This window comes from Lissotriton vulgaris, chromosome 6, assembly GCF_964263255.1.
Source record: "Lissotriton vulgaris chromosome 6, aLisVul1.2, whole genome shotgun sequence".
Taxonomy (NCBI): Eukaryota; Metazoa; Chordata; class Amphibia; order Caudata; family Salamandridae; genus Lissotriton; species Lissotriton vulgaris.
This window is the reverse complement of record NC_141694.1, coordinates 770,303,395-770,326,790: the sequence shown is the minus strand read 5'-3', so window position 1 is coordinate 770,326,790 and position 23,396 is coordinate 770,303,395. Positions and strand designations below refer to the sequence as shown.

The window sequence follows — 23,396 nt, the reverse complement described above, 5'->3', positions numbered from 1 at the left end:
TGAAGGAAGTTTCAAATCTATTTGAATTCCCTGTGTTTACACCTGCATAAGGAACTTTATGTTCCAAATACCAAGGAGGGTGTTTTCATGACTGAAATACTGTATGCCTATATCATTTTAACAGGATAACAAATTGTCACGACGCACTGTATTGCTGATATATATATGAGTTCTTATATGGTTTTAGTTGAATAAAGATCGATTTGATACGAGTTACACATGCCTGAGGGTTTACTGAAGCCCTTTTGAATCGGAAATCTATGCGAAAGATGTGGTGATGTCTAAAATGAGTCACATCCTCTAACGTAACAAATTCTAGTCGGTCAGTCTGTTTTTTCCCAACATTTTTATTATTTCAAAACATTTTAATACTCCTATGAGAACCTATTGAAAAGATTTAGACTTTGTGAAAAATGTCCTCTGCAAGCCTGAGCACAACCTACAAACTCATCTGCAAAAACGATGCAGGCATTGCAGGCTCAACTATGTCATTTATCCAGCTTTGAGATTTTTGTTGTGACATTTCAGCCTGCACCAAGACCATACCATCATTTTATTTGACCTCTTAAAAGCCTCATTAAACAAAGTCCAAAGGCAAAAACTGTCAAGGGGTTGAATCGCCAATTTGTATCCAACCAAGTTCACACAAAGATTGGATACAAAAGGTGCCCTATTCTGAGTCAAAGTACCTATAGGGTAACATTGAACGTTTTTTTCAGTGCTTTCTTGTGAGAACGCTTTTATTTTATTCTTATGATGATTACAAGTAATTTTTGTGGCATTTTTTGTATTTCATCGTCCTTCATCAAAGCTCTCTCTGGTAATGCTCTCTTACCTCCACTTACATTGTTATTGTCTCTCTCACTCAAGGCATCTACCCCTAAGCTCTCAAACCGGCCAGATCCTGCCATTTCAAATGAAACATACACTTGACCCTGATGACCTCGCCAACTACTGGCCCATCACTTAGCTATTATTCATCGGGTAAAATATTGAAAATGCAGGCTATGTTCAACTCCACGATAACCATCTCCTACATGAGTAATAGTCTGGCTTCAGATCATGCTGCAGCATTGAGACTGCCACCTTACACATCATTGATGATGTCCTCAGGACCACAGATAAAGATGAGCCCTGCCTTCTAATATTACCTGTGCTCTCTGCTGTTTTAAACACAGTGGAACATATAGTCACACTCGAGTTGCAAATGGGATTCACTGGAAATGTCATTCATTGGTTTGCCTCCTTCCTTTTAAAACTAGACCAGTTCATTCATCCGGGCATCCCCAGATTGCAAAAAAATCCTACCTGTATGGAGTCCCACAGGGTTCAATACTGTCTCTTGTCATCTTCAATCTTTACATGGAGCCGATTGCTGCTCTAGTCACAGATTACATCACTGTTCCAGATTAGTAAAAGCTGAAAGATGTACAATCCTTAAATATCTTAACAGTTAACACCAATGATAATTTGGTGAAATAGTGTAAGAGACATGTTAAGAACCCTTTTTTTATCAGTGATATCCTGCTCATAATTGAGATGGGTAAGACTTCACAGAAAGTAACATTGCATCTAAGGGCTGGCAACGCTCTACCAACTTTGCCCTGCATTACATCTGCATGATGTTACAATTCTCAAATGGTAAATTGTTTGTTTCTCTCTTTTGTGTGTATGATTTTAGATGGACAAGTTGGAGTTGACTTGTTTAGGTCTGATCAGGAAATACAAAATTTAGACACATTTACTTTCAAGCCTGGAAATGTGTCTCTCCAAGGGTAGTATTCACCTGATGAAAATGCAGTGTTGGTATTCCTTGAATACAATAAGATATCAGCATGTAGTGAAATGGTGAGAGTTATGCCCAGTATGAGTGTTGCAAAAATCAGTGAGGAAAGTGGTCTCCCCTGTCGGGTTCTGCTCACACTATCGCATGAGCCTGACACTACTTCGCCAAACTGGACTATCACAGTTGGTGAAACATACAAAGTCAAGATCAATTTCATCGTGGTAGCTCAGAACCCTATTTGCCATAACATTTTAGGAATACACCTACTAATGACAGTATCCATAGCCTTCTCCAGATTCACAGCAAACACTCTTTGGCCAAGGGCCACGGCAGCATCTAGTACGAGCATATTGGCCAGGTGTCTAATTGTAGGGGAAGAATCGTGGTCTGGGAAAATCTGCTTTTATGTGGATGGATGTCAGGTAGCATTATCTTAGGAGTGCCATTTGCTATAGGTTTCCCATGGATTTTGTAATTGATGTTTAGTATTGATAATAGTCTGTATGATGTTTTCTCAAGCATGAAGACTGGGTTTGTCGTGTTGTAGGTAGTAATACCCCCTTCAGGCATGCGGCCTAATTCAAAGCATGAACCTTTGGCACCAGGATACCACGTAAGCCTATATACAATTCTGTGGGTAGTCCATCAGCCCCGGTGTTTTCCTTTTAGGTCATTTAGTTATTGTTTCCTAATTTACGTATTGGCAGAAGGGTCTCTCATTTTTCTGTCTGGTTTGGCAGAAGGGGAATCAATTTTGCCCTAAGTATTTTATAAAACTCATATGTCTGATACCTTTCTTTCCGCATGCATCTCATAGAAGCTCCAAAAACAGTTGATTAATGGTACTTATGTATGCATATCTTGTTCAGTGTTGTCCTAAACTTTAGTGATCGGGCCCCTCTTAGTTCCTGCTTGACCAACCCAGCCATAGGTCACCCAGCCTCATCTCTCTCAATATACTGAATGACCACGTAGTCCCTGTGATCTAAGAATCACATTAATATCCACAATTGAGCAATTTAACCCTTTCATGGTTTAGTTCTTTGCTCATCACAGGGGTAAGAGGACCAACCTTTCTAAATCTTTCAGCCATTTTTCCATTGTATTTCTGTACATTTCCCAAATCCAGTGTCACATTATTACCACCTTAACGGCTTCCATTTCCATTAAAATGTCAGAGGCTGTCCCATTGTTTTCCTTTAGGCTGTGCTTGATTGCGTCCATTTTTCTGTTTCTGAAATATGGGTCCTCTCGTGAGAGGGCCTGAAGTTTCCAGCATTGGATCGTCGTACTGTAAACATCCCAGTTCAATTGCAGTAGTAACTGGTTATTATTTCATAAGGTCCTACAAAGCTATTAAACATGGATGGCTGATGCAATTCATGAACCTAGGAGAAAGAAGAATATTTGAATATGCCCTGGCAGCTGGTTTACCTGCTCACCAATACTCAATGGGTCTCAGTTCCGCTGTCCTTCCATCACTGCACTAGTTATTTGCACTACTAGTGTGGAAGCAAAGAAGGAGGAGACCTTTCTCAGTCAATGCCACCCACAGTTATAGTCTGCTTCCATGAGCATGGGTTGGTGTGCGTATTGCACAGCTTTGATAGATTAAGAATCAAGAAATGTAATCTGGTCAACATTAGGTGCATAGATACTTGCTAATTGCAAATCTGCTCCATCCAATCTTCACCCAGCCTTTCTTCATCCAATACGTATCAGCCCTCTTGATTAGGTTTAAGTCCTGGTTAGGGTACTCCTGGCTTGCTAAAATCAAAACTCCATTGGCATAAACTGAGTATCATGTACAGAACAATGGGTTCCACTATGTTTTGACCTGCAAACCGGCAAAAATCCTTGCATACTGCAACTGTTATCGTACCATGGTTGTGTGCACAAGTCATCCCAAATATGTATTCACCTCTTTCAACCCAAAAATATAGGCCCATAACCACCCCATCTAAAACCACTTCATAAAAGTTTCACTGCCCAGGGCAGTAGAGGAAACTCCCACTGCCCATCCTAAGAATTAGCTCAGTCAATACATTCCCAAATTATTATTTCAGGAGATTGGAGCGGGAGGAGCAAATATGGCTCAATGGCACCCCTGTCGGCTGCACCAGTTTCATTTATTCTACATGTACATCAACTTAGGAAATTACATTCATGAGCAGTCCACCAGACTGGCGACTGTCAATTCTTTCTTGGACCAACACCCCAGCATGCAGTCAAATCCTCTCATCTGCAGTATTAGGGATAACCTCAGGTAAATTGTAGTCGTCGCTTATAAGCTTTTCCTCCTTGCACTCAGACTCCATAATGTTTAACTCTGAGCCAGAGGATTTTCCAGTGACCTTCTATTAAACTGCTCACCAACCTTTGCCTTTAGAGAATCTCTCTCCATTCATGCTCACAATGTTGTTGGCCTTCTGGTCTTCAGGCCTCAATCTTTCCCATCTCCTGCTCTTTGGTTGTTGTTCCCACTATTGTGTCTGACTTTCTCGAGCAGCAGCTTGCTCCTCAGCCTAGTCCCAGACCTCTATAGGATTGTCAAAAAATAGTGTTGTGTCATTGCTCAGTATCTTGAGGTGCACAGGGAAAAAATGCATGACACACATGCCTAAGTATCTCATCTTACACTTGACCTCTCTAACGGTAGAACATTATTATTATTATTATTTGATTTAATAATGCGCACGAATCACCCCAACCAGGGTATCTTGGTGTGTAGTCAACCTGAACTAGCTGAAGTGCTTCTGCACTGCTAGGGTGTAGTCAAAGAATAGCATGAATTTGGTATCCTCAGCAACATAGTAGCCAGCCTTCCTTGCTCTCTGCAAAAGTATATATTTGTCTGTGTAATTCAGCAAGCATGACAACATGTTATCTGAGGTAAATTGGTGGTAAAGTGGCATCCCAGTTATCAGTGTGCTCTTGTCATGGTTTATAAGTTGGAGAGACCATGCAACATAATTTGCTGCATCAACGTCTTGTCCAGGAAGGTGGCCAAATTGGCTCCCTTTTAGGCTCATGGGCAATATACCCACACTTATACTGTTGCATTTGGATCAGCCTTCTGAATCTTCTTTTCAGAAAGTCAACAGTCAGTGAGTTTAGAGTTTAGCTGATTCTGTCAGCTAGTTTCTATTGATCACCGTGCAGTAAACTCATGGTCACTACTACTGAGTCCGTCTTATTTAATACTGCTTCCTTTGTGACTAAAATGGCCTAAAATATTTTAGCTAATATGTCATATGGTTGTGCTTTCTCTGTGCCTTGGTGATCTATTATTTCTATATTAGGAGAATGTGCTTGTGTGTTTGCTTGACGGAGTTAGGGTTCTTGGATGATGCCTTGACCTTTTGTGCATTTTTGCTTACCAATGTCAGCAACTGATGTGCTGTGTTTTTGAAGGTTCAAGAGGGCTCTGTGAGTCACACTAGTGGTGCCATTTTACCACATCAAATGCTTTGGCATGGTGTAGCATGTTGGAGCAAGGAGGAGCCCTTGTTTACTGCAGATTTTTGAGTGGCCCCTATGGTGTCAGGTCCTAGACCATAAAGACCCTCATTTCCAAGAGAAAACTGTTTACTGTGCACTCTCTTCAGGAGCAGTAAGATATGAGAGTGTAGGCGAACTACCCAACGCACCAAGAACAGGACTACCTCTACCTAACTGCAGCCTTGCTATCAGTGGGCCAGCTGTTTCTTCCATCACTTTGCCCACATCTAAGTCCGAAGACCTGTGGGGTTGCTGTTGTAATTTCTCCTTTGTATTTGATTGTGGACATGGCGATAGCCACCACCTTCAGCCTTCGTTGCAGGGTGAGGTTCCACAAACAATTGAAGATGCTGGTGCCAGGAGTTCCTGGACTGCGGTTCTGCTTTCATTTTCGAGGGACCAGCCATGGTGGAACTTCTCTTTTTCACGCTTTTGGGCGACTAGGTGGCCTCCGTCAGGCCCAGCATTTCTCTTGGCGCCACCACCACCACCAGAACAGCTCCGTTCACACCCCAGTTGGCGCACAGCTTTGGCATTTCTCTCAGCTGGGAACCCATCAGTATCCCGCTCAGGCCAACATCTTGACTAGAACAGTGGTGAAATCTAAGAGAAGAATACCGCTTGATTTCCTAATTGTAAACGATATGTAGGGCATCATAATCAGTTCATAGACAGCAAAGATTCCAAAAGGTAGCAAACTGCATGGTATAGAGTACACCATGTTTTCAGTTTGGGCCGGCTGGCTAAGAGCTCCAAAGAAAGCCTTTCATACCACTAGATGCTGGCTACGACCCCCCAAGGTCAGTTGTTACCAATGTAGAATTAAGGCCTAAAGCCATTCAGAAAAGCACCACTTTTAAGCAAAAAGATGTAAGTGAAACACCTAAACTACCAATAAGAACAGCTTTGAAATTAAATCTGTTCCAATGTGTAAATTATGTCTGACGAGCTGTAGTGTATAATATACATGCCTCTTTTATGTAAAGTTTTTTTTTTTAAAGTTTTTAGGGAGGCCATCCTGTAGAAAGAGACCAATTATTAATTCAAAAAGAATCATTGAAAAGTCAGAAATCTATACATTGTAGGTTTTCTGATGTTTTTCATAAATACCGTATGTGTAGGGGATTCACAAGGATCCCCATGTGCAATTGATGTAAATCACATAGTTTGATGCCTAGTCCTACTACTCCATATTTACTTGTGTAGATTATTTGTAGTGTGAAAACAATGCTGTGGTAAATATTGTTAACCTGTAAAATAAACCACTGTCAATCACTGTGAGTAGCATTCCAATCCACCTGTTTTTGTGCTCTGTGCGGCTATAGACAGTGACCCACCTTATACAAATCGGTACTGACTCTGCTTCTCCTGGGAATGATCCATCCTCAACTGTCAGGTGAGGTCCCCTCCAGAAAGAAAGATTAGTAACCCCATATCAGTTTCAGCCTTCTTACGCCTCCTCAGTGAAATGTAGCTTGGATTCTGTAGTACTGTCAGCAAGAGACCCATGTTCCCCATCACCTTTTGTGTGGTTGATTTAACACACTAAGTAGCAAAGGGAATGCCCACTGGTCAGGGTCCTTCTAGTGAATGCCCATAAATAACTTCCCTCCCGAGGTTCATGGGTGTCTTACAATGCTTCTAACTGACCAGTTAGCACTGGGCATTCCATATGGAGATGAAAGCTCAGTTGTAATGACCAACTTCCATTGGAAGGACATGGCTGGAGTTTCAGGAGCCAGTTCAGAAAGTTTGAGGATATTTCGTTGAGATAATACTCCTAAGAGAACCTATTGAAAAGTTTTAGACTTTGTGAAGAATTTCCACTGAAAGACATGGGGCGACCTACAAACGTACCTGCAAAAAGATGTAACTAAGCAATTTTTCTTGGTTTTAGATTTTTGGTGTGAAATTTCAGGCTACACCATACAATCATTTTATTTGACCTCTTAAAAGCTTCATTACACAGAGTCTAAATGGAAAAACTGTCAAGGGGTGAATCACCAACTTGTATCCAACCAGTGTCACACACAGATTGGATAAAAAAGGTACCCTATTCCCAGTCATAGTTCCTATAGGATAACATTAAGAGTTTTTTTTCAATGCTTTCTTGTGAGAACGCCTTTATTTTAATCTTATGATGCCTAACTGTATTTTTCTTAATTCTCATACATGTTTGTATTACTTTAGTATTTATTTTACTTAACTTTATTTATATGATAACTGTATTGCCTCTTGACTTATTGTTACTAATTCTGTGCTACGGTTTCGTTATATGAGCAAACTTTGCATAGTTGAGTGCATTGACAGAGCAGTGCATTCATGGAAAGATGAATAGATGATTGAGTGATTGGAATGATGATAGAAGTGGCTTGATGGCTGAATAAATAGTATGTGTTAGGAATGTTTTCATAGGCTGTTAGCATGGTCTTCCCCCAGCCTTTTTGCCTTCACTACTCATGTATTGTATATTGTATTGTATTGTATTTATTATTTGTAACGCGCAACTGTCACCCTACGGGTATCCTGGCGCCCAAACAGGAAGTAGTCAGATGGTACTACAATACACTAGCTGTCAAGACATATAGAACAGCCTCCGGAGCTATTAAATAGAGTCACAGGGATTAGACTTTGGCGAACAGCCATGTTTTCAGGCTCTTTCTGAAACCCAGTAGGGTGTCAATTTGTCTGATGTTCTGAGGAAGCTCGTTCCACAGCCTAGAGGCAGAGATGCAGAAAGCTCTGCCTCCCATCCTCGATCTCCTGATCCTGGTAGTAGCTGCCAGACTCTGGCTAGAGGAGCGCAGGCACCTGGGAGGCCTGTACCAGGGGAGCCTTTCCTGTAGAGGGATAGGTCCCGTGTTGTGCAGGGCTCTGTACACAATACATAGGGATTTAAAAACAACGCTACTCCCGATTGGCAGCCAATGTAGATCTCTTAGCGCCAACGTAGTGGAGAAACTGCGAGGTCTTTTAAGTGCCAGCTTGGCCGCTATAGACTGGACCCTCTGGAGCCCCTGTAGGATGTATAAGGGGGCCCCTAGATATAGAGAGTTACAGTAGTCCAGTCTGGCCAGGATCACACTCCTAACTACTAGTGGTATAGACTCATCGGGCAGAAGGGGCAAAATCTGAAGGGAGTTTATGGTCAGCCACCTGGAGACCCTGCTCATGCAGTTCTGAAAGGTCTCCATGCTCACCTCCTGTCTTCCTTCTAAGGAGAACACCAGTTGTGTATCATCGGCGTAGTTTATCAAATCTATACCAAAGGATTTGATCATGGGGATCAGGGGCTGCAGATAAAGATTAAAGAGAATAGGGCTGATCGAGGAGCCGTGAGGTACTCCATGACTGACCAGGGACTTGGGAGATGAAAAGGGTGCTAGGGTCACCACCTGTTGTCTACCTGTCAGGTAGGATTGTATCCACCTCAGGGCCTTGCCCTTCACGCCCAGTTTTTCCAGCCTACTTAGCAGAACTGCATGGCTAACCGTGTCGAATGTGGCCGACATGTCCAACAGCACCAAGACTGAGGAGTTGCCATTGTCGGCTCGCATTCGAAGGGTGTCCAACATGGTTGCCAATGCAGTTTCTGTACCGTGGCCTGGGCGGAAGCCAAATTGGTCCTTATCCAATAGGCAGTTGTCTTCCAAATATCCTGACAGGGACCTACTGACCACCTTTTCCACAATTTTTATCGGGTAGGGCAGTAGGGATATGGGCCTAAAATGCGCCGGAATAGTAGGGTCCAGCGAAGGCTTTTTAAGCAGGGGAGTAACCACTGCCTGCTTCCATGCATCCGGCACTATGCCTTCCTCAAGAGATTGGCGACAAATCTGATGCATCCAGGGGAACAGCTCTGGCCCATATTCCTTCCAGATCCTGTGCGGAAGGGGGTCTAGAGGTGACCCAGGTGACACATTCTGGGCCAGACTGAAAAAGAGCTCCTCTGTAAGAGGGGTGAAGTTTTCCAGTGATGACAATATTGGTAGAGGTTCCTCTTCTTCTGTCTGTGCCACTGCATCTTTGCAGCTGTCCCTTTCCTCCTTCAGCCCCCCCACAATTTTAGCAATCTTTTCCTCAAAATAGATTGCGATCTCATCGCACAGTTCTTGGGTAGCAACCACCTTATTACTCGGACAGGTGGGATGTGAGAGATCCTTTATGATATTAAAAAGTGTTTTGGTACTGTTAGGGGACTGAAGAATAGTAGTGGCATAGAAGTGTGCCTTGGCTTTGGCGATAGCTCCTTTATATTTTGCCTGTTCCACTTTCAACAATTTTTTATCCAGCTCTGAATAGCATCTACGCCATTTCTTTTCTGCCTGTCGGCGTGCATTGCGTAGGGATTTCAGCTCCTCATTAAACCAGGGAGCAGATGGTTTCCTCTTATTCTTTATAATTTTCAGAGGGGCAAGTCTATCCAGGGCCTTTGTGATGTGATTACAATATTTTTGATAGTTCAGGTCTACCGATTCCTCTGGATCATAGGAAACATTGCTCATAAAAATAGGCTTTGTTTTATCCTTTGGTAATTTAGACCAATTCCGTCCCTTCCTATGAGTCACCGGGCGCTCACTTCTGTTCCCCTCAGTGGGTATGGAGATCTGAAAGTGGATTAGGGAGTGGTCAGTCCAGTGCTGAGGTAGGCTACAACCATCCTAGTCTCAGTCTGGTTGGCGAAGACCATATCTAAGATATGTCCCCCTGAATGGGTTGGTTTCTGTACCAGCTGATCCAGGCCCCAGTTTCCACAGTTGTCCTTCAGATCCCTCAGGTGACTCCCCAGGGATCCATTGTCCCATAGATTAAAATCTCCCAGGATCAACATTCTGGAGTGGGACAAGGCAAGGGCAGCAATTTTGTCAAACAACGCCTGGTATTGTGTTTCCGCACCAGGTGGTCTGTAACATATCAATCCAGTCAGGATCCTACCTTTTGGTTCTTGCAGGGAGAACCCCAGTAGTTCTACCCCCGCCACCCCATCGATCTGTAGAGGGGAAAAGTCCCACTCATCTTTATAGATCACTCCAAGGCCTCCTCCTCTTCCCAGTGGCCTAGGTTTATGAAATAGTTTGTACCCTTCAGGGCATGATGAGCACAACTCAATAGAGGTGTCCACAGTAGTCCACGTCTCCGTGATGAATAGGGCATCCAGGTCCATGTCATTTAGCAACTCTGACACTTCCAGGTGATGTTTTACTAGGGATCTACTATTGATCAGCCCACAATCCAGCATTACAGTGGACTGTGGTAGGGAATTTTGGGATATTCCCTCTACACTCTTACCTATGGCCAATAGCTCGTCCTTAGAATACCTACAAAAGGCAGCAGTCTTGGCCCTAAGCCCATCTGAATCACGGACGGGCACAGACGGGCTTTCCTCTGGCGCTCCTCCGGCGCGACGCTGTGCGCGTGCGCTGCACGCCTGCATACTGATCTTTAAGTAAGGTGTGGCTACTCATGCTTTCTGAATTTGTTTTTAGTTGACATTAGGACTATGTGCACTTTACCATTGCTAATCGGTGCTAAGTGCTTGCGCTCACTCCCTACAACCTGGTAAAAGTATCCTTGACCTGAAAGACTCATTTAATTTACTGGTAAATCCGTAGTATATAGAACCTCATGTACCTAGGGCCTGTAAATTAAATGCTACTAGTAGGCATGCAACATTCATTGGTCCACCCTCTAAAGTGGCACTGTAAAACTTGTCTCATTGTAGCCTGTGGTGCAGTTTTGAACTGCCATTTCTACCTGGCAAAATAAACCTTTTACCAGGCCAAAACCTTTCTTTTCAATATATGTAAGCCACCCCAAGTTAGACCCTAAAAGCCCATAAGACAGGGTGCATTGTGTTTAAAATGTAGGACATGTGAGTTTAAGTTTTACATTTCCTGGCAGTGAAAAACTCGTAAATTTGTTTTCACTACTGTAAGGTCTATCTCTCCCAGTGGATAACATTGAGTCGCCTTATTACCTTTAGTGGGTAATGACTTGTGATTGGCAGCAGGTAGAAATATTATGTTTGGACTAAAATGAATCGATTTTAAAATCCTCTTTAATGGTAAAGTCAGATTTTAAGTTGCTATTCTGAAAATGTCACTTTTGGGAAGCTGCCATTGTCCTGCCTAACCATTTGGTGCCTGCTGCCAGTGTCTTGGGTCACATGACTGTGAATGGCTCTGCTGTTGTACTTTGTGTATTCCACCCACACAGTGAGGAAAAAGGGTACTAGAAGTTGACAGGATGGACCATGAGAGGGTAGAGCTGTTCCCTACCTCACTTACATTTCAAAGGATTTGTCTCCAGCACACTCAGAGGAACCTTGCATTAACCTTTTGTCACCTCTGAGTTCTTGGATCCTTGGCGTAGGAAGGGAAGAACTTCCCAAAATCAGATGTGGGGGTAGTATAGGGAATCCCCCATTTCAAAAGCTTTCTCCAGCTATAAATATTGAACCTTCGGAACAACTCTTCAGTACACTCCTGGACCTGTGAAAGACTTCAGAAGGACTGCCTGGACTCTCATAGGACTACCCAGCTGCTACCAGTGGACCGCCCTGCTGCTTGAAGGCCTGTCTTGCTTCTTGAAGGAGAACTAGACCATGTCCTTGAACCCAGGGCCAGCAGAAGTGACTCCAATGGCTAGTTGACCTATTTGCTCTGTAAGCTAGAGGAACATAACAAGCTCTGGGGGCATTGAACCCTGCAACAGTCCTCTGCTTGAGTGGCTTCTAAGCCCACCAAGTGGTGCCACCCTGGGTACTGGGCCCTTGGTTGTGGTGTTGGTGGTTCTGCTCCTGTCTAACCCTAAAAGTTTAGAAAAATGTTTGACAAAAACTTTTTGGAGAATCGACAGAAGACTAGGACCTACCTGCCACCTGATCTGTCCAAGTTGCATCACTGGTCAGCTTGACTTTGTTGTACCTCTCACTGTGTTCTTCTCAACAGCTGCAGACCTGTTAAGCAGGGCCTCTTGGCAAAGGTATCCAACCTCATAGAGCCCTCGTTGGCTGCAGCTGCAGCTTCATCCTGCTAGAGAACTTGGACTTCCAAAAAGTTGTCTAAGTCTGAAGGTAGAAATCTTCACTGTGACATCATCCAGAAGCTCCCCAGCGGTTACCCCTCCTCCTCAGACACTGCCTGCTGCCTTGCCTCACTTAACTCGACCATCTCCTAAACTTTTCTTCAAGAATTTTTCTAAATTAGAATGTAAACCAAGACTGAGACCCCTTGTATGTGACCTACACTCTATCGCAGCAGCCTTAACTTTTGACTTTGACCCAGTATTATGCGGCCTGATGTCTTTCAGGCATTAGATTTCTTTAAAAGCTTTAAAAATTCATAACTCCGGTTCTACTGATTGGATTTATTAAAATTTTCTAATTTGGTTTGGGGTTTTTCTCATGTTGTGTTTTCAATTTATTTATTTATTTTCAACTTATTTCTCCAGGTCCAGCATTAACCAATAAAAGGTTAATATCTCCTTTTTTTTTGTTGCAATTTTTTTCCAAAGTATATTTTCTAATTCATTGGAAAAGCCCACCTCAGTCCCGATATTTTGATACCAACTTTTTATTTGCCATTACTTGAATTTAGAAAGCCTGTTGTTTGTAAGTGAGTTCAGCTCGTCACAAGATAGCAGAGACCCTTCCGGTATTATCTATTCCCAACGGAGAATACCTACATCTAACCAGGGAGTTGACAGAGAGTCTCCAGTCCACCCAGGCGATCCTGGAGCATTCCAGATAGGAGCACAGGCACTAAAATAGTTAATCTTCAAAATAATTCTGATCTTGGCCAAGTGCCAACAAGACCACTTAGTGTTTTCAAGCAAACTTTCTGGAAAAATCTCAGGTCTCCGTATTTGTATAAAAAACCCTGACTCTCATTCTCAACATCCAGGAGCATCTTCTTCAACATTACGCCCACATCCGAACCATCTGGTGTGTCCATGAGGATTTTACCTGCCCTCAGTGCATATGTCCTTGCGTATAAAACTAAGTCAGGTAGGCATAGCCCCCCCTTGGTTTTTTTCCTGCGTATCTTCCTCCACGCAATTCTACTAGCTTTCGAGGCCCAGACAAAGGTATTTAATTTCGACTGAAGAGTCCTCAAACTTTTTTCATTGAATGCCAAAGGGATATTCTGAAGTAAAAAAAATAACTTGGGCAACAGCATCATTTTTATTAAATTCACTCTAACGATCAGAGTCAGAGGTAAGTAGACCCAACCCATTAAAGAATTATGTATTTCTTTTGTGATCTTTTGAGGTTCAATTCTGAAATCATATCAATGTTTTGGGTAATCAGTATTTCCAAATACGTGATCACCTTTTTTGTCGGATAAGCACAGGTGCCCAGATTCCATGCCATACGTTCAGTTTTGTAGCATTTCTTTCATATCTCGAAATACTCCCAAACTTCTTTGTCTTTTCATATAACAATGGTATTGAGACATCCAAGTCCGATGTAAGGTGAAAAATTGTTAAGAATTATCCTTTCTTGACAGCATCCATAAACTATGCAACATATGTTATACTTACTGCAACTGGCATATGGTGTTTGGTACAATGAGTGACGATGTCTTGCAGTTTTTGTGAAACAGTGGGGATGGTAAGTATCTTGTCAGCTAGTAAGGGTCCCACAAATAGTCCAACTGCTGATGATGATGCACCACCTTCCCTCTCTCTTATCATTCTCTGATATGTCCTTGTATGTATGGTTTTCAGGTGTTTCAAAACAGATGATGTGCCTTGTGACACTTCTCCAGATTAGCTCTTGACAGTTTATTGCTGCAGAAATTGCGAGAACTTCCTTTTCTCCTGAAGGGTGTGGAGAAATAATTCCAAACGTCAGAGGAATTGTTTTGCGGTGATAAATCTTCTCCGTTGTGCTCTTTCCTTTCTCTTCTATCTTCAGCAGAAGGGATCTTAACTTGAAACTCTCTTCTTTGAAGGTAAGGTAAAATATGATGGTGCAGTGATGAAGAGACTGTCTCCAGAGAGATGAGAAACTCAAATAACTGATTTAGGTTATGATTTTCAATGTGTATGGGTGGCCAGACTTGTGGTGGCATCGCAGCGGATCTGTGGGTCAATCAAATGAATCGAAACCAGAGAAAGACTTAGTGTTTTGCATTTTTTTTAAAGTTCAATAAATTATGTTTCTTTGTTTGTTAATTGTTTGTTTTAAATTGTATAAAGATAAAAGTGTTACTAAAATGTATTTATAAACTTGTAAAAATGTATATTACTAAATTGAATTTATAGTTGAAATTGTACTACAATTATATTTTTAAAAACTGGTGAAATTCAATAAAAAAAACAAAGGCTACAGGGATGTTATAGTTAGGAAATTGAATTTAAAAAACCTTAGAAATTAACTGAAAAACCAAAGGTTACAGGGATTTTATAGTTTGGTTCAGATTTCACACACACAAAGCCATGGAAATTCAGCAGTTATAGTTACCTAAGCCAGCTATACCTTAGGACCCGCAATCCACTGCTTATGACCTCACATATTACATCACTCATGACATGGTCAGTGACATCACTCATGACATCTCAAATGACATCACTGATGACATCATCCAGCAAACTAAACTTCAATATACTTCATAAAATACAATTTAACTTTTTAAAACTAAGAAGACTACACAGGTGAGAGACGTACAGCACAGAGCTCACATTATGAACTACTACACTCAATTATCATGTAAGAGACAGTTTCATCAGATAGTCCTGTGTTTTCTAAACCACTACTGTAAATTCTAATGACCAAAGTAAAATGTCTTTCTGTGTGGGCTAGTCTATTGCAAACCACAGCAACACCATTTGTGAACCTGAAAAGAGGTTTTAGTGCAAATGTCAGATTTACACAAACCACTGCAACATACAACCAGTAGGGAGGTTTTAGCGGACAGGCCACTGTGTGACAAACCACTGGTAATAGGATTCCTTATCCTGGACAAAGGTGTGAGCAGAGAGGTGAGTATGTTGTAAATGTCTACTATACTGAGCCATCACCCTAGAGAATAGTTTTAATGAACAGGTGAATTTATTGTGATCTACTACATTCATTCTTCACAAAGGAGAGAGTTCTAATGAAACTGGCCAGTATGTCATAAAACAAAGCTATACTCAGCCATCACTTAGACTGTCGCAAAGCACAACTAAACACATAAATCAGTAGGGGACATGTGTCAGTGTAGACGCTAGTTTACTTATAAATAGTACATCCACTTTAAAAATGGTATTATAGGTCATATGATATATGTTAGAAACAGTATAACTCATTAGTAGTACAAAAAGAATAGTAATTTAACGGATGCAGTAGCTTAGTATATATATTTAAATCTCAGACACTTTTACAAAAACTTATACTCACCAGATGATGCCATTAGTGATGTCATTTGAGACGTCATCAGTGATGTCACTGACCATGTCATGAGTTATGTAATATGTGGAGTCATAAGCAGTGCATTGCGGGGGCATCATTTACAGTTAGCTTAGGTTCAGATTTTACACACACAGAACCATAGAAATTCATCAGTTATAGTTGGGTGAGTGAGTGGCTGCGTGAGTGACTGTATGGGTGAGTGAGTGGGTGTTTGAATGGTTGTATGAGTGAGTGACTGGTAGTGTAAGTGGCTGTATGGGTGAGTGAGTAGCTATTTGAATGAGTGTTTGCTTAAGTGAGTTGGTGCGTGAATAGTTGTATTGGAGAGTGATTGTGTAAATGACTGAATGGGCGAGTGAACAGATATGGGAGTGCTTGTATGGATGTGTGAATGGGTATGTAAGTGGTTGTGTGGGTATAGGCTGTATGTGTGTATTAATGGATGAGTGAGTGGCTGTATAAGTAAATAAGTCTGTGTGAGTAGCTGTATGGGTGAGTGTATGGCTGTGTTGGTGAGTGACTGGTTATATGATTGGCTGTATGGGTGAGTAAATGGTTGTGTGAGGGGATGTATGAGTGAGTGGGTGTGTGAGTGCCTCTATTGTGGAGTCAGTGGGCGTATGACATGTTGTATGCAGTGTGTGTAGTTCTGTGGATGATGTCATCAGGGATGTAATTTGAGATATCATCAGTGATGTCACTGACCATGTCATGAGTGATGTAATATTTGAGGTCATAAGCAGTACATTGCCGGGGCCTAAGTTGTAGTTAGCTCAGGTAACTATAAATGCTGAATTTCAATGGTTTCGTATGAGTGAAATCTGAGCCTAACTATAACGTCCCTGTAACCTTTGGTTTCTTCCGATAATTTCCATGGTTTTCATAATTATATTTCCTAACTATAACGTCCCTCTAACCTTTGGTTTTTTCAGTGAATTTCCCTCAGGAGCCAAGGGGACTTCATCCCCAAACCAGTATTGTGCCAGGTTTCATGTTTGCAGAGTGGTGGAGAAAGGGGGCAGGCCTCTGACAATCTCTCAGCAATCCCACTGTGTGGGATTTACTGGCAGTAGCAGGAGGGGTTGTTCGCCCCAAGGCGCATCAGCATCTAAGGAGACTTTATCCCCCAAACAGTAATATGCCCGGAGGCACATTTACAGAGTGGTGGAGAAAGGGGGTGGGCGTCAGATGACCCCTCATCAATCCCCCTGTGTAGAAATTACTAGATGTAACAGGAGGGGTGGTTGGCCCCAAGGACTGAAGAGCCAAGGGGACTTCATACCACAACCAGTAGTGCACCAGAAGACGTGTATTTAGAGTGGTCGAGAAAGGGGGCGGGCAGGGCTCGAGTCGGGGTACCACGCGAGTGGACGGCGTCCCCCCACTTATTTTACCGGGGGGACGCCATCCCCCCTCGCAAACAGCTGGACTTCACTCTTTGGCCTATCTGGGACGAGGAGCTCGGCACCTTTTGTGACGTCACTTCCTGTTGTGACGTCACTTCCGGTGACAGCATCCCCCCACTTCTTTTTTTACGACTTGTGCCCTGGGGGCGGGGCCACTCATGAGCTATCAGCAATCCCACTGTGTGAGGCTTTCAGGAGATAACTGGAGGGGTTTTTGGCTCCCAAGGACCCTCAGCAGCTAAGGGGACTTAATTCCCCAAATAGTAGTGCACGAAGAGGTGTGTTTGCATAGTGGTTGAGAAAGGTGACTGGCCTTGGATCACCTCTCAGCAATCCCATTGTGTGTGACTTACTGGAGGTAACAGTAGGTGTTGCTGGCCCCCAAGGACCCTCATCAGCCAAGGAGACTTCAGCCCTCAACAAGTTGTGTGCCCCTTTCAAGAGTGGATGAGAAAGGGAACGGGCCTCAGTAAATTCCCCCCAGGCCGGCCTTTAATTTTTTTTTATTTTATTAGGGGACGGGCTAATTTCGGCCTGGGCTGGGCCTTTTTTGCAGTGAGGAGGGTGCCAGGTAGCCTCCACCCCACGCTGAATTCAGCCCAGGGGACTCCATCTTTTGGGGCCAGGCCTTTTAAAAAAAATGTAATAGGGGAGAGGAGCTGGGCGGCCCCCCTCTCTGGGCCGATTTTATCCCTGGGGACCCCATCCCCTGGGGACCGTTCATTTACAAATGGGGAGGCGGCTGCCCCAGGGACCCCAACGCTTGGGCCTGGCCATTAGTTGGTTTGCATTGGGACTGCAGGGGTAGCTCAGGCACCATCAGTCCCTGCCGGCTCCTCGCCTCCTGCGGGAGCCAGCATTGCTTTCAGACATAGGGAAGTGCTAAACATGCAGCTCCCTATGTCTGAAAACAATTTGTCTGTTTCCCTGCTTGCTTGACAGTGGGCAGGGAAACAGACGAATGCTCCACTTCCTGCAAGTAAGAGCATTTTCACTGCTTTTGCTTGCTGGAAGTGGAGTGTTTGCTATGACTTGGTGGGAGCTTCAACCACACCCGCCAAGTGACAGCAAAAAGCTATATCTCAATGTCCCAGGGTTGGGCACCCCGGAACATAGCAGGAGCCTGTCCTGGGTGATAGCAGTCCCCACGGCCATTTATGGCTCCAGATGGGGGGACGCACGGCCCCCCTCCTATCATTTAGTAGGGCCTGCCCCTGGCAAGTGGCTGTCCCCGGGGCCAAGAACAGCCCGGGAGTAGGGCTGTGCTGCCCTCTCCCACTTTTAAAGTTACGTTGGCCCCGGGGAGGTGGTGGTACCCGGGCCGTGGGGTCCATGCAGCCCCATTACATTTAATTTAGACCAGGGGAGGTGGTGGTCCCCGGCGGGGTCCACATGGTCCCCCAATTCAGTTTTACTATGTGGCCCCAGGGAGGTGAAGGAGTGGCCCCCCTTTATTTTCAAATAAGCCTCCTGAGAGTTGGTGGTCCCCGGTGTATTTATAAACCTTATGAGGGGGGCCGGTGCGCTCCCTCCTAAAATATCCCCATTCCTGGGACCTGCCCTACTTGGTGGCCTATTAGGAAAGAAGCATGGGCTGACTAGATTACCATTTTGAACTAGAAGAAAAAACCGAGAAATTTACCAGTTACAGTTAGCAGAGCTAACTATGACTTGTACCCCAGCCATGCTCTTCTGATGACCTCACATATTATATCACTCATGACATGTTCTATGACATCATTTATGACATCACTGATGTCATCTCAAATTACATCATTGATGACATCACTGATGACATCACTGATAACATCATCCAAACTTCTTTTGTACACATTGCTCCATAAGCAGGTGTAGCATTAGATCTATGAATGTAAGAACAAAATAGTTAAGCAAAATATGAGGCATCATTCATGCCATCACAGAAACAACTCCCTTAGGTGTAGAAAGCCTAATTAACCCCATTTAAATCTGATATTGCTGGTAGCCAATCTGAGCGATCGCTCCCCTGTGAATCAGACTTCTGTAGAAGCGAAATGGCCCAAGGAAAATAAAGCTCTCTAGGCAAATCAGAACGCTCTATTTTTATACTGTCCAGATATACAGTTATTTTCTACCTTAATTTTTCAAAAGCAAATAAACAAATGTACATCGACTCACAAAAAGCATAATCTGTGGACCGAGATCTAGCTTCTTGACAAATTTTTTGTAATTCTGTTAATCAGTTTTTGCTGTGGCCCATCTTCAAGAAGTCTATAGAAAATGAATGGAAATTTGCATTTTGGAAAACCCCTTTATTCCAACCCCCCACAAGATCATCCCAAAACTTTCCATGAACAAACTAGTCAAAAAGTACCACCTCCTTGAATTGTTTTGTGGAGATTTGCCAAACCGTGCCAGAGTTATTAGCATCACTAAACACATTTTTCCTATGGAAAAGCTAGCCTAACTCTAATTACCTAGTGGTGACCATATATATGGTATATATATATCATGAGATGAAGGCCACAGGTTGGTGGCTGAAACACGCCATAGGGACTATGTTAATTTGCCTGAGCTGCAAGGAGAGCCCAGCTGTAGCTTACAGTCAGTGCTGCAGCGCCAAACTGCGAGGCAGCGAGGAACAGAATGTGCTTGTGGTGAAATTAACGGAGGTGTTTTAACAGCAGTACTGACTTCCTGACCCACTTGGGATTCATTAAAAGTACAGAGGATTGAACCGGCGACTCACTGAAGTAAAATTCTGGCACTACATTAACCATTGGGCCACACGAATGGCCACGCCCACTGAGGCTGAAAACATCGTATGTAAAGGGGTGCATGGAGAAAATACAGCTTGTTCAATTTCTGCGCAAGTCCTTTACCCTCTGAAGAAGTGCTGTGCATGAAACGCGTCAGGGATGGACTAATTCATGTTGAGGCGGCTTGCTGTTCCTACACTGCAATCTCCACAGAATAAAGTTGCAATACCACCAGTTTGGTGGTCCCATTATCCGCTGAACTCGTAATTAATGATAAGTTTTAACGGGGTACACCCTAAAACTATCTGACCTGGGTCAATAATTAGGTACATATGAAGGGGTCAGTGTTAATTTCTTTCAGAAACATCAAATGTCAAATATATACATTACGTATCTCAAATCTTAACCAGTCCAGTGTATTCAATGCACATTTTATTTAGCACAGAAGTGAGCGGAGACTTAGCATCAATCAATAAGTTCCGTGAGATATTAATTCCATTACACTTATAGCGAAAAACATAGAGAAATTATTTTGAAAAAACCTGTATGAACTTTTATCAATCAAAGTTATAACATAGTATTTGCATAAATGTACATCGGCGCACTCTCAGTGAAAAAGAGAAAGGTAGTTAGGTGGGATAGGTGTGATGGGATAAGTGTGGGGACTGGGTAAAGGTGTTGTGACCATAACACAATCACAATAAGACTCAATAGGACCTATACAGTCTGATTTAGATCGACAGTTCCATATATCTCTCTTTACATAGGATAGGTTTTATTCCATTTAAATGTACATTTATTCAAATACTATGTTATAACTTTGATTGATAAAAGTTCATACAGGTTTTTTCAAAATAATTTCTCTATGTTTTTTGCTATAAGTGTAATGGAATTAATAACTCATGGAACTTATTGATTGATGCTAAGTCTCCGCTCACTTCTGTGCTAAATAAAATGTGCATTGAATACACTGGACTGGTTAAGATTTGAGATACGTAATGTATATATTTGACATTTGATGTTTCTGAAAGAAATTAACACTGACCCCTTCATATGTACCGAACTCGTAATTAAGCCCTTAGTCTTGAATGGTATAAAATTAAAAACATATGGCCAATTCATTTGTTGTTGGTATGCCCTCTGTAGGAAACAGTGGAGACAGCTAGGAACTGTAATTTCTTAGATTTTGATACTAGACTCAGGTATCATTTGTGGTTTTTTAAATGGATCAAAGCATTAACATTTCTTAAAGATATTGGTATCTAATTTGATTGCCCGCCAAAGGGCAATTGGAGATGTTAAAACATTTTCTTCTGCATTACCAGGTGTAAAGCAATTTTATCTGGAAAGAGAAGTTAATTTTGATGCTACTTTCCGAATAGTGGCTTACTAATTGGAGAAACATATTGGCTTATTCCTGGACATGATCCTAATGATAAGAGTTGCAATGTATTTGTGTGTCCTTTATAGGATTGAACAAATGTATTATCTGCCCAGCACTCCCTTGTATTCAGAAACGACTTCTCAGTGAATGCTTGTACAGATTTTTAAGCCTTTTTAGAATTTTAATATATCAGGTATTTGGATTCCAAGATTATATTGTTCTATGAAATATTACCCAATAAACAAATAAATGGCCTTCCTAAAGGTGCAAAAGAAAAAAATAGGTTCAAGGTCCCAAAGATGTTCTTTTCAACCTGACTAGTTGCATGGAAGCAAGCGGATCCGATAACTTCTGAATTGTGCACTCAGAAGTCATGGGGATGGACTGATGTTCAACCAATCTGGCATAACAACAGAGACCATGATTACTAAAGGAATGAGCATTTAATGCACAGACTACTGGAATACTGAGGTGGTTATTGTAAACCAGATATTTTTTTCTTACCATTGCAGGTAACAATCTTACCTTTTTACCTGATACAACTACAGCAAAACAAGCAATAACAGTGAGTCCAATCATCACGTAGCACGCCTTTATCCGAGCCTTGTTCCTTGCAGCATCCAACATTTCTAACCTACAAACAAGATGACACACAAGTCCTGTAAAAATCAAAATCTATAAACCAGTTAGACAGTTCTGTCTACATTAACAAGAATCTCTAGGCACCATGTGTCAGATTCACAAAGAAATAATTTTTAAGTGATAAATATGACTGAGGGCCTGTGAATTATGGTAAATTGATCATGATTTGGAGATTCCTAAATATGCCTCCTGTCAAAGTCATAAATTGCTAATGGGGCGAAATGTTCATAGAAATGTTTGTGAAACACACAATAAATTCGCATTTTTCCACACGGACTCTCACAGTTCGTAAGCAAGGAAACTTCTCATGAGCAAGTGAAAAAATTATGTTTGGTGGATGTGGAACATCTACCAAAAATACTTGGGTGTCTTGCCTGTCATATTTAGATTGAACTGTCATGTGCAAAGTCAAAATAGCACAGGAGCGACCTCAACCTATATTCTGATTGCCTGTCTTTTCCTGCTGTATGAAGACTACATTTTTTGAGCTGGAAAGCTGAAAACATCCCTACCATCACCATGTTGGTCAATACTCAGTTTTGTTCATCAAGGCTTCAATTAACTTGCTGTATATACCCTAAAAGGTTTCAGATGAAAGTGTACCACCATCATGTTTTAGATGCACTCTATCGACCACATGCATGCATAAATCAGCTAAATTTAATAAGCTATACCATATCAAACTCCCGTGAAAATTTATCAAGATTCATGACTTTGAACATAGGACTTTTATGGCTATATAATGGAAGGGCTACTAGACGATGCATCTCTAAAAAGGGCAGTGTATACTTTCTTTTTTTTAATAGCTGATAAGTCTTAATAGAGCCAAGGGAAGAGTGCATACCAGATAATTTCATAAGTGTCCCTCTGACCTGCATTGTTCTTCACACACATCAGTGCTAACAGTGTTTTGAGAGCTTTAGGTAAAGCTGTGATCATGAAGCAGCATTTAAAATGTGCTGTATAGAGACGGATGTAGTGTTATGTATATTTATATTTTTTTCAGTAGGCATTGTGCAAAGTGAGAATTCTGATGGTTACTCTTGGTTTTCTTGCAGCCATTGAAGAACTTTCAGGTCTCTTTTAGCATTAAAGACTTCCTTTGGTATCCACATCCACTTAGCTGTGTGGGCTTGAAGGACTTGTATACATTTTTTTGAAGGCATGTAACCCTGTATGGCCCTATGCTGCAGAAGTATATTGGAATCATACTGGTACCAGTACTAGCTGAACTTTTTTAAAGAAAGGGAACAAGCTCAGCCACAGATGGTGCTTAACGCCTTTAACCAAAGGTTTAAAGAAGCAGTTCTTAACTTTTCAACTTCTATGGGCCTCCACTGAATCATTACTCGATCCAGGGACCCCCACTGAGTAATTTTTGGAAATCAGGGATCCCCGGCTTATGCAATTTCTCTGATGTGAACTTCAAAAAAATGCACAAAAATAGAAAAAACAGCATACACCAAGCAAATGCTCAAATATTGAAATGTTTTGTTTAATTCAATCAACTATAGAAAAAATAGCATATTCAATTTTGCTT

At 42.1% G+C, this 23,396-nt stretch overlaps 1 protein-coding gene across 6 annotated transcripts in view; it reads right to left on the bottom strand.

The window, feature by feature from the left end:
- Positions 1-23,396, bottom strand: part of FAM162B (family with sequence similarity 162 member B) — a 304,725-nt gene that overhangs the window by 207,444 nt on the left and 73,885 nt on the right. For 5 of the 6 annotated variants that reach the window (XM_086926755.1, XM_086926756.1, XM_086926757.1 and 2 more), the window contains exon 3: positions 21,740-21,848. In XM_086926755.1, coding sequence (XP_086782881.1) covers positions 21,740-21,848 — 109 coding nt within the window. The remainder of the gene's footprint in view (positions 1-21,739; positions 21,849-23,396) is intronic. The other variant, XM_086926759.1, reaches the window with a different exon arrangement.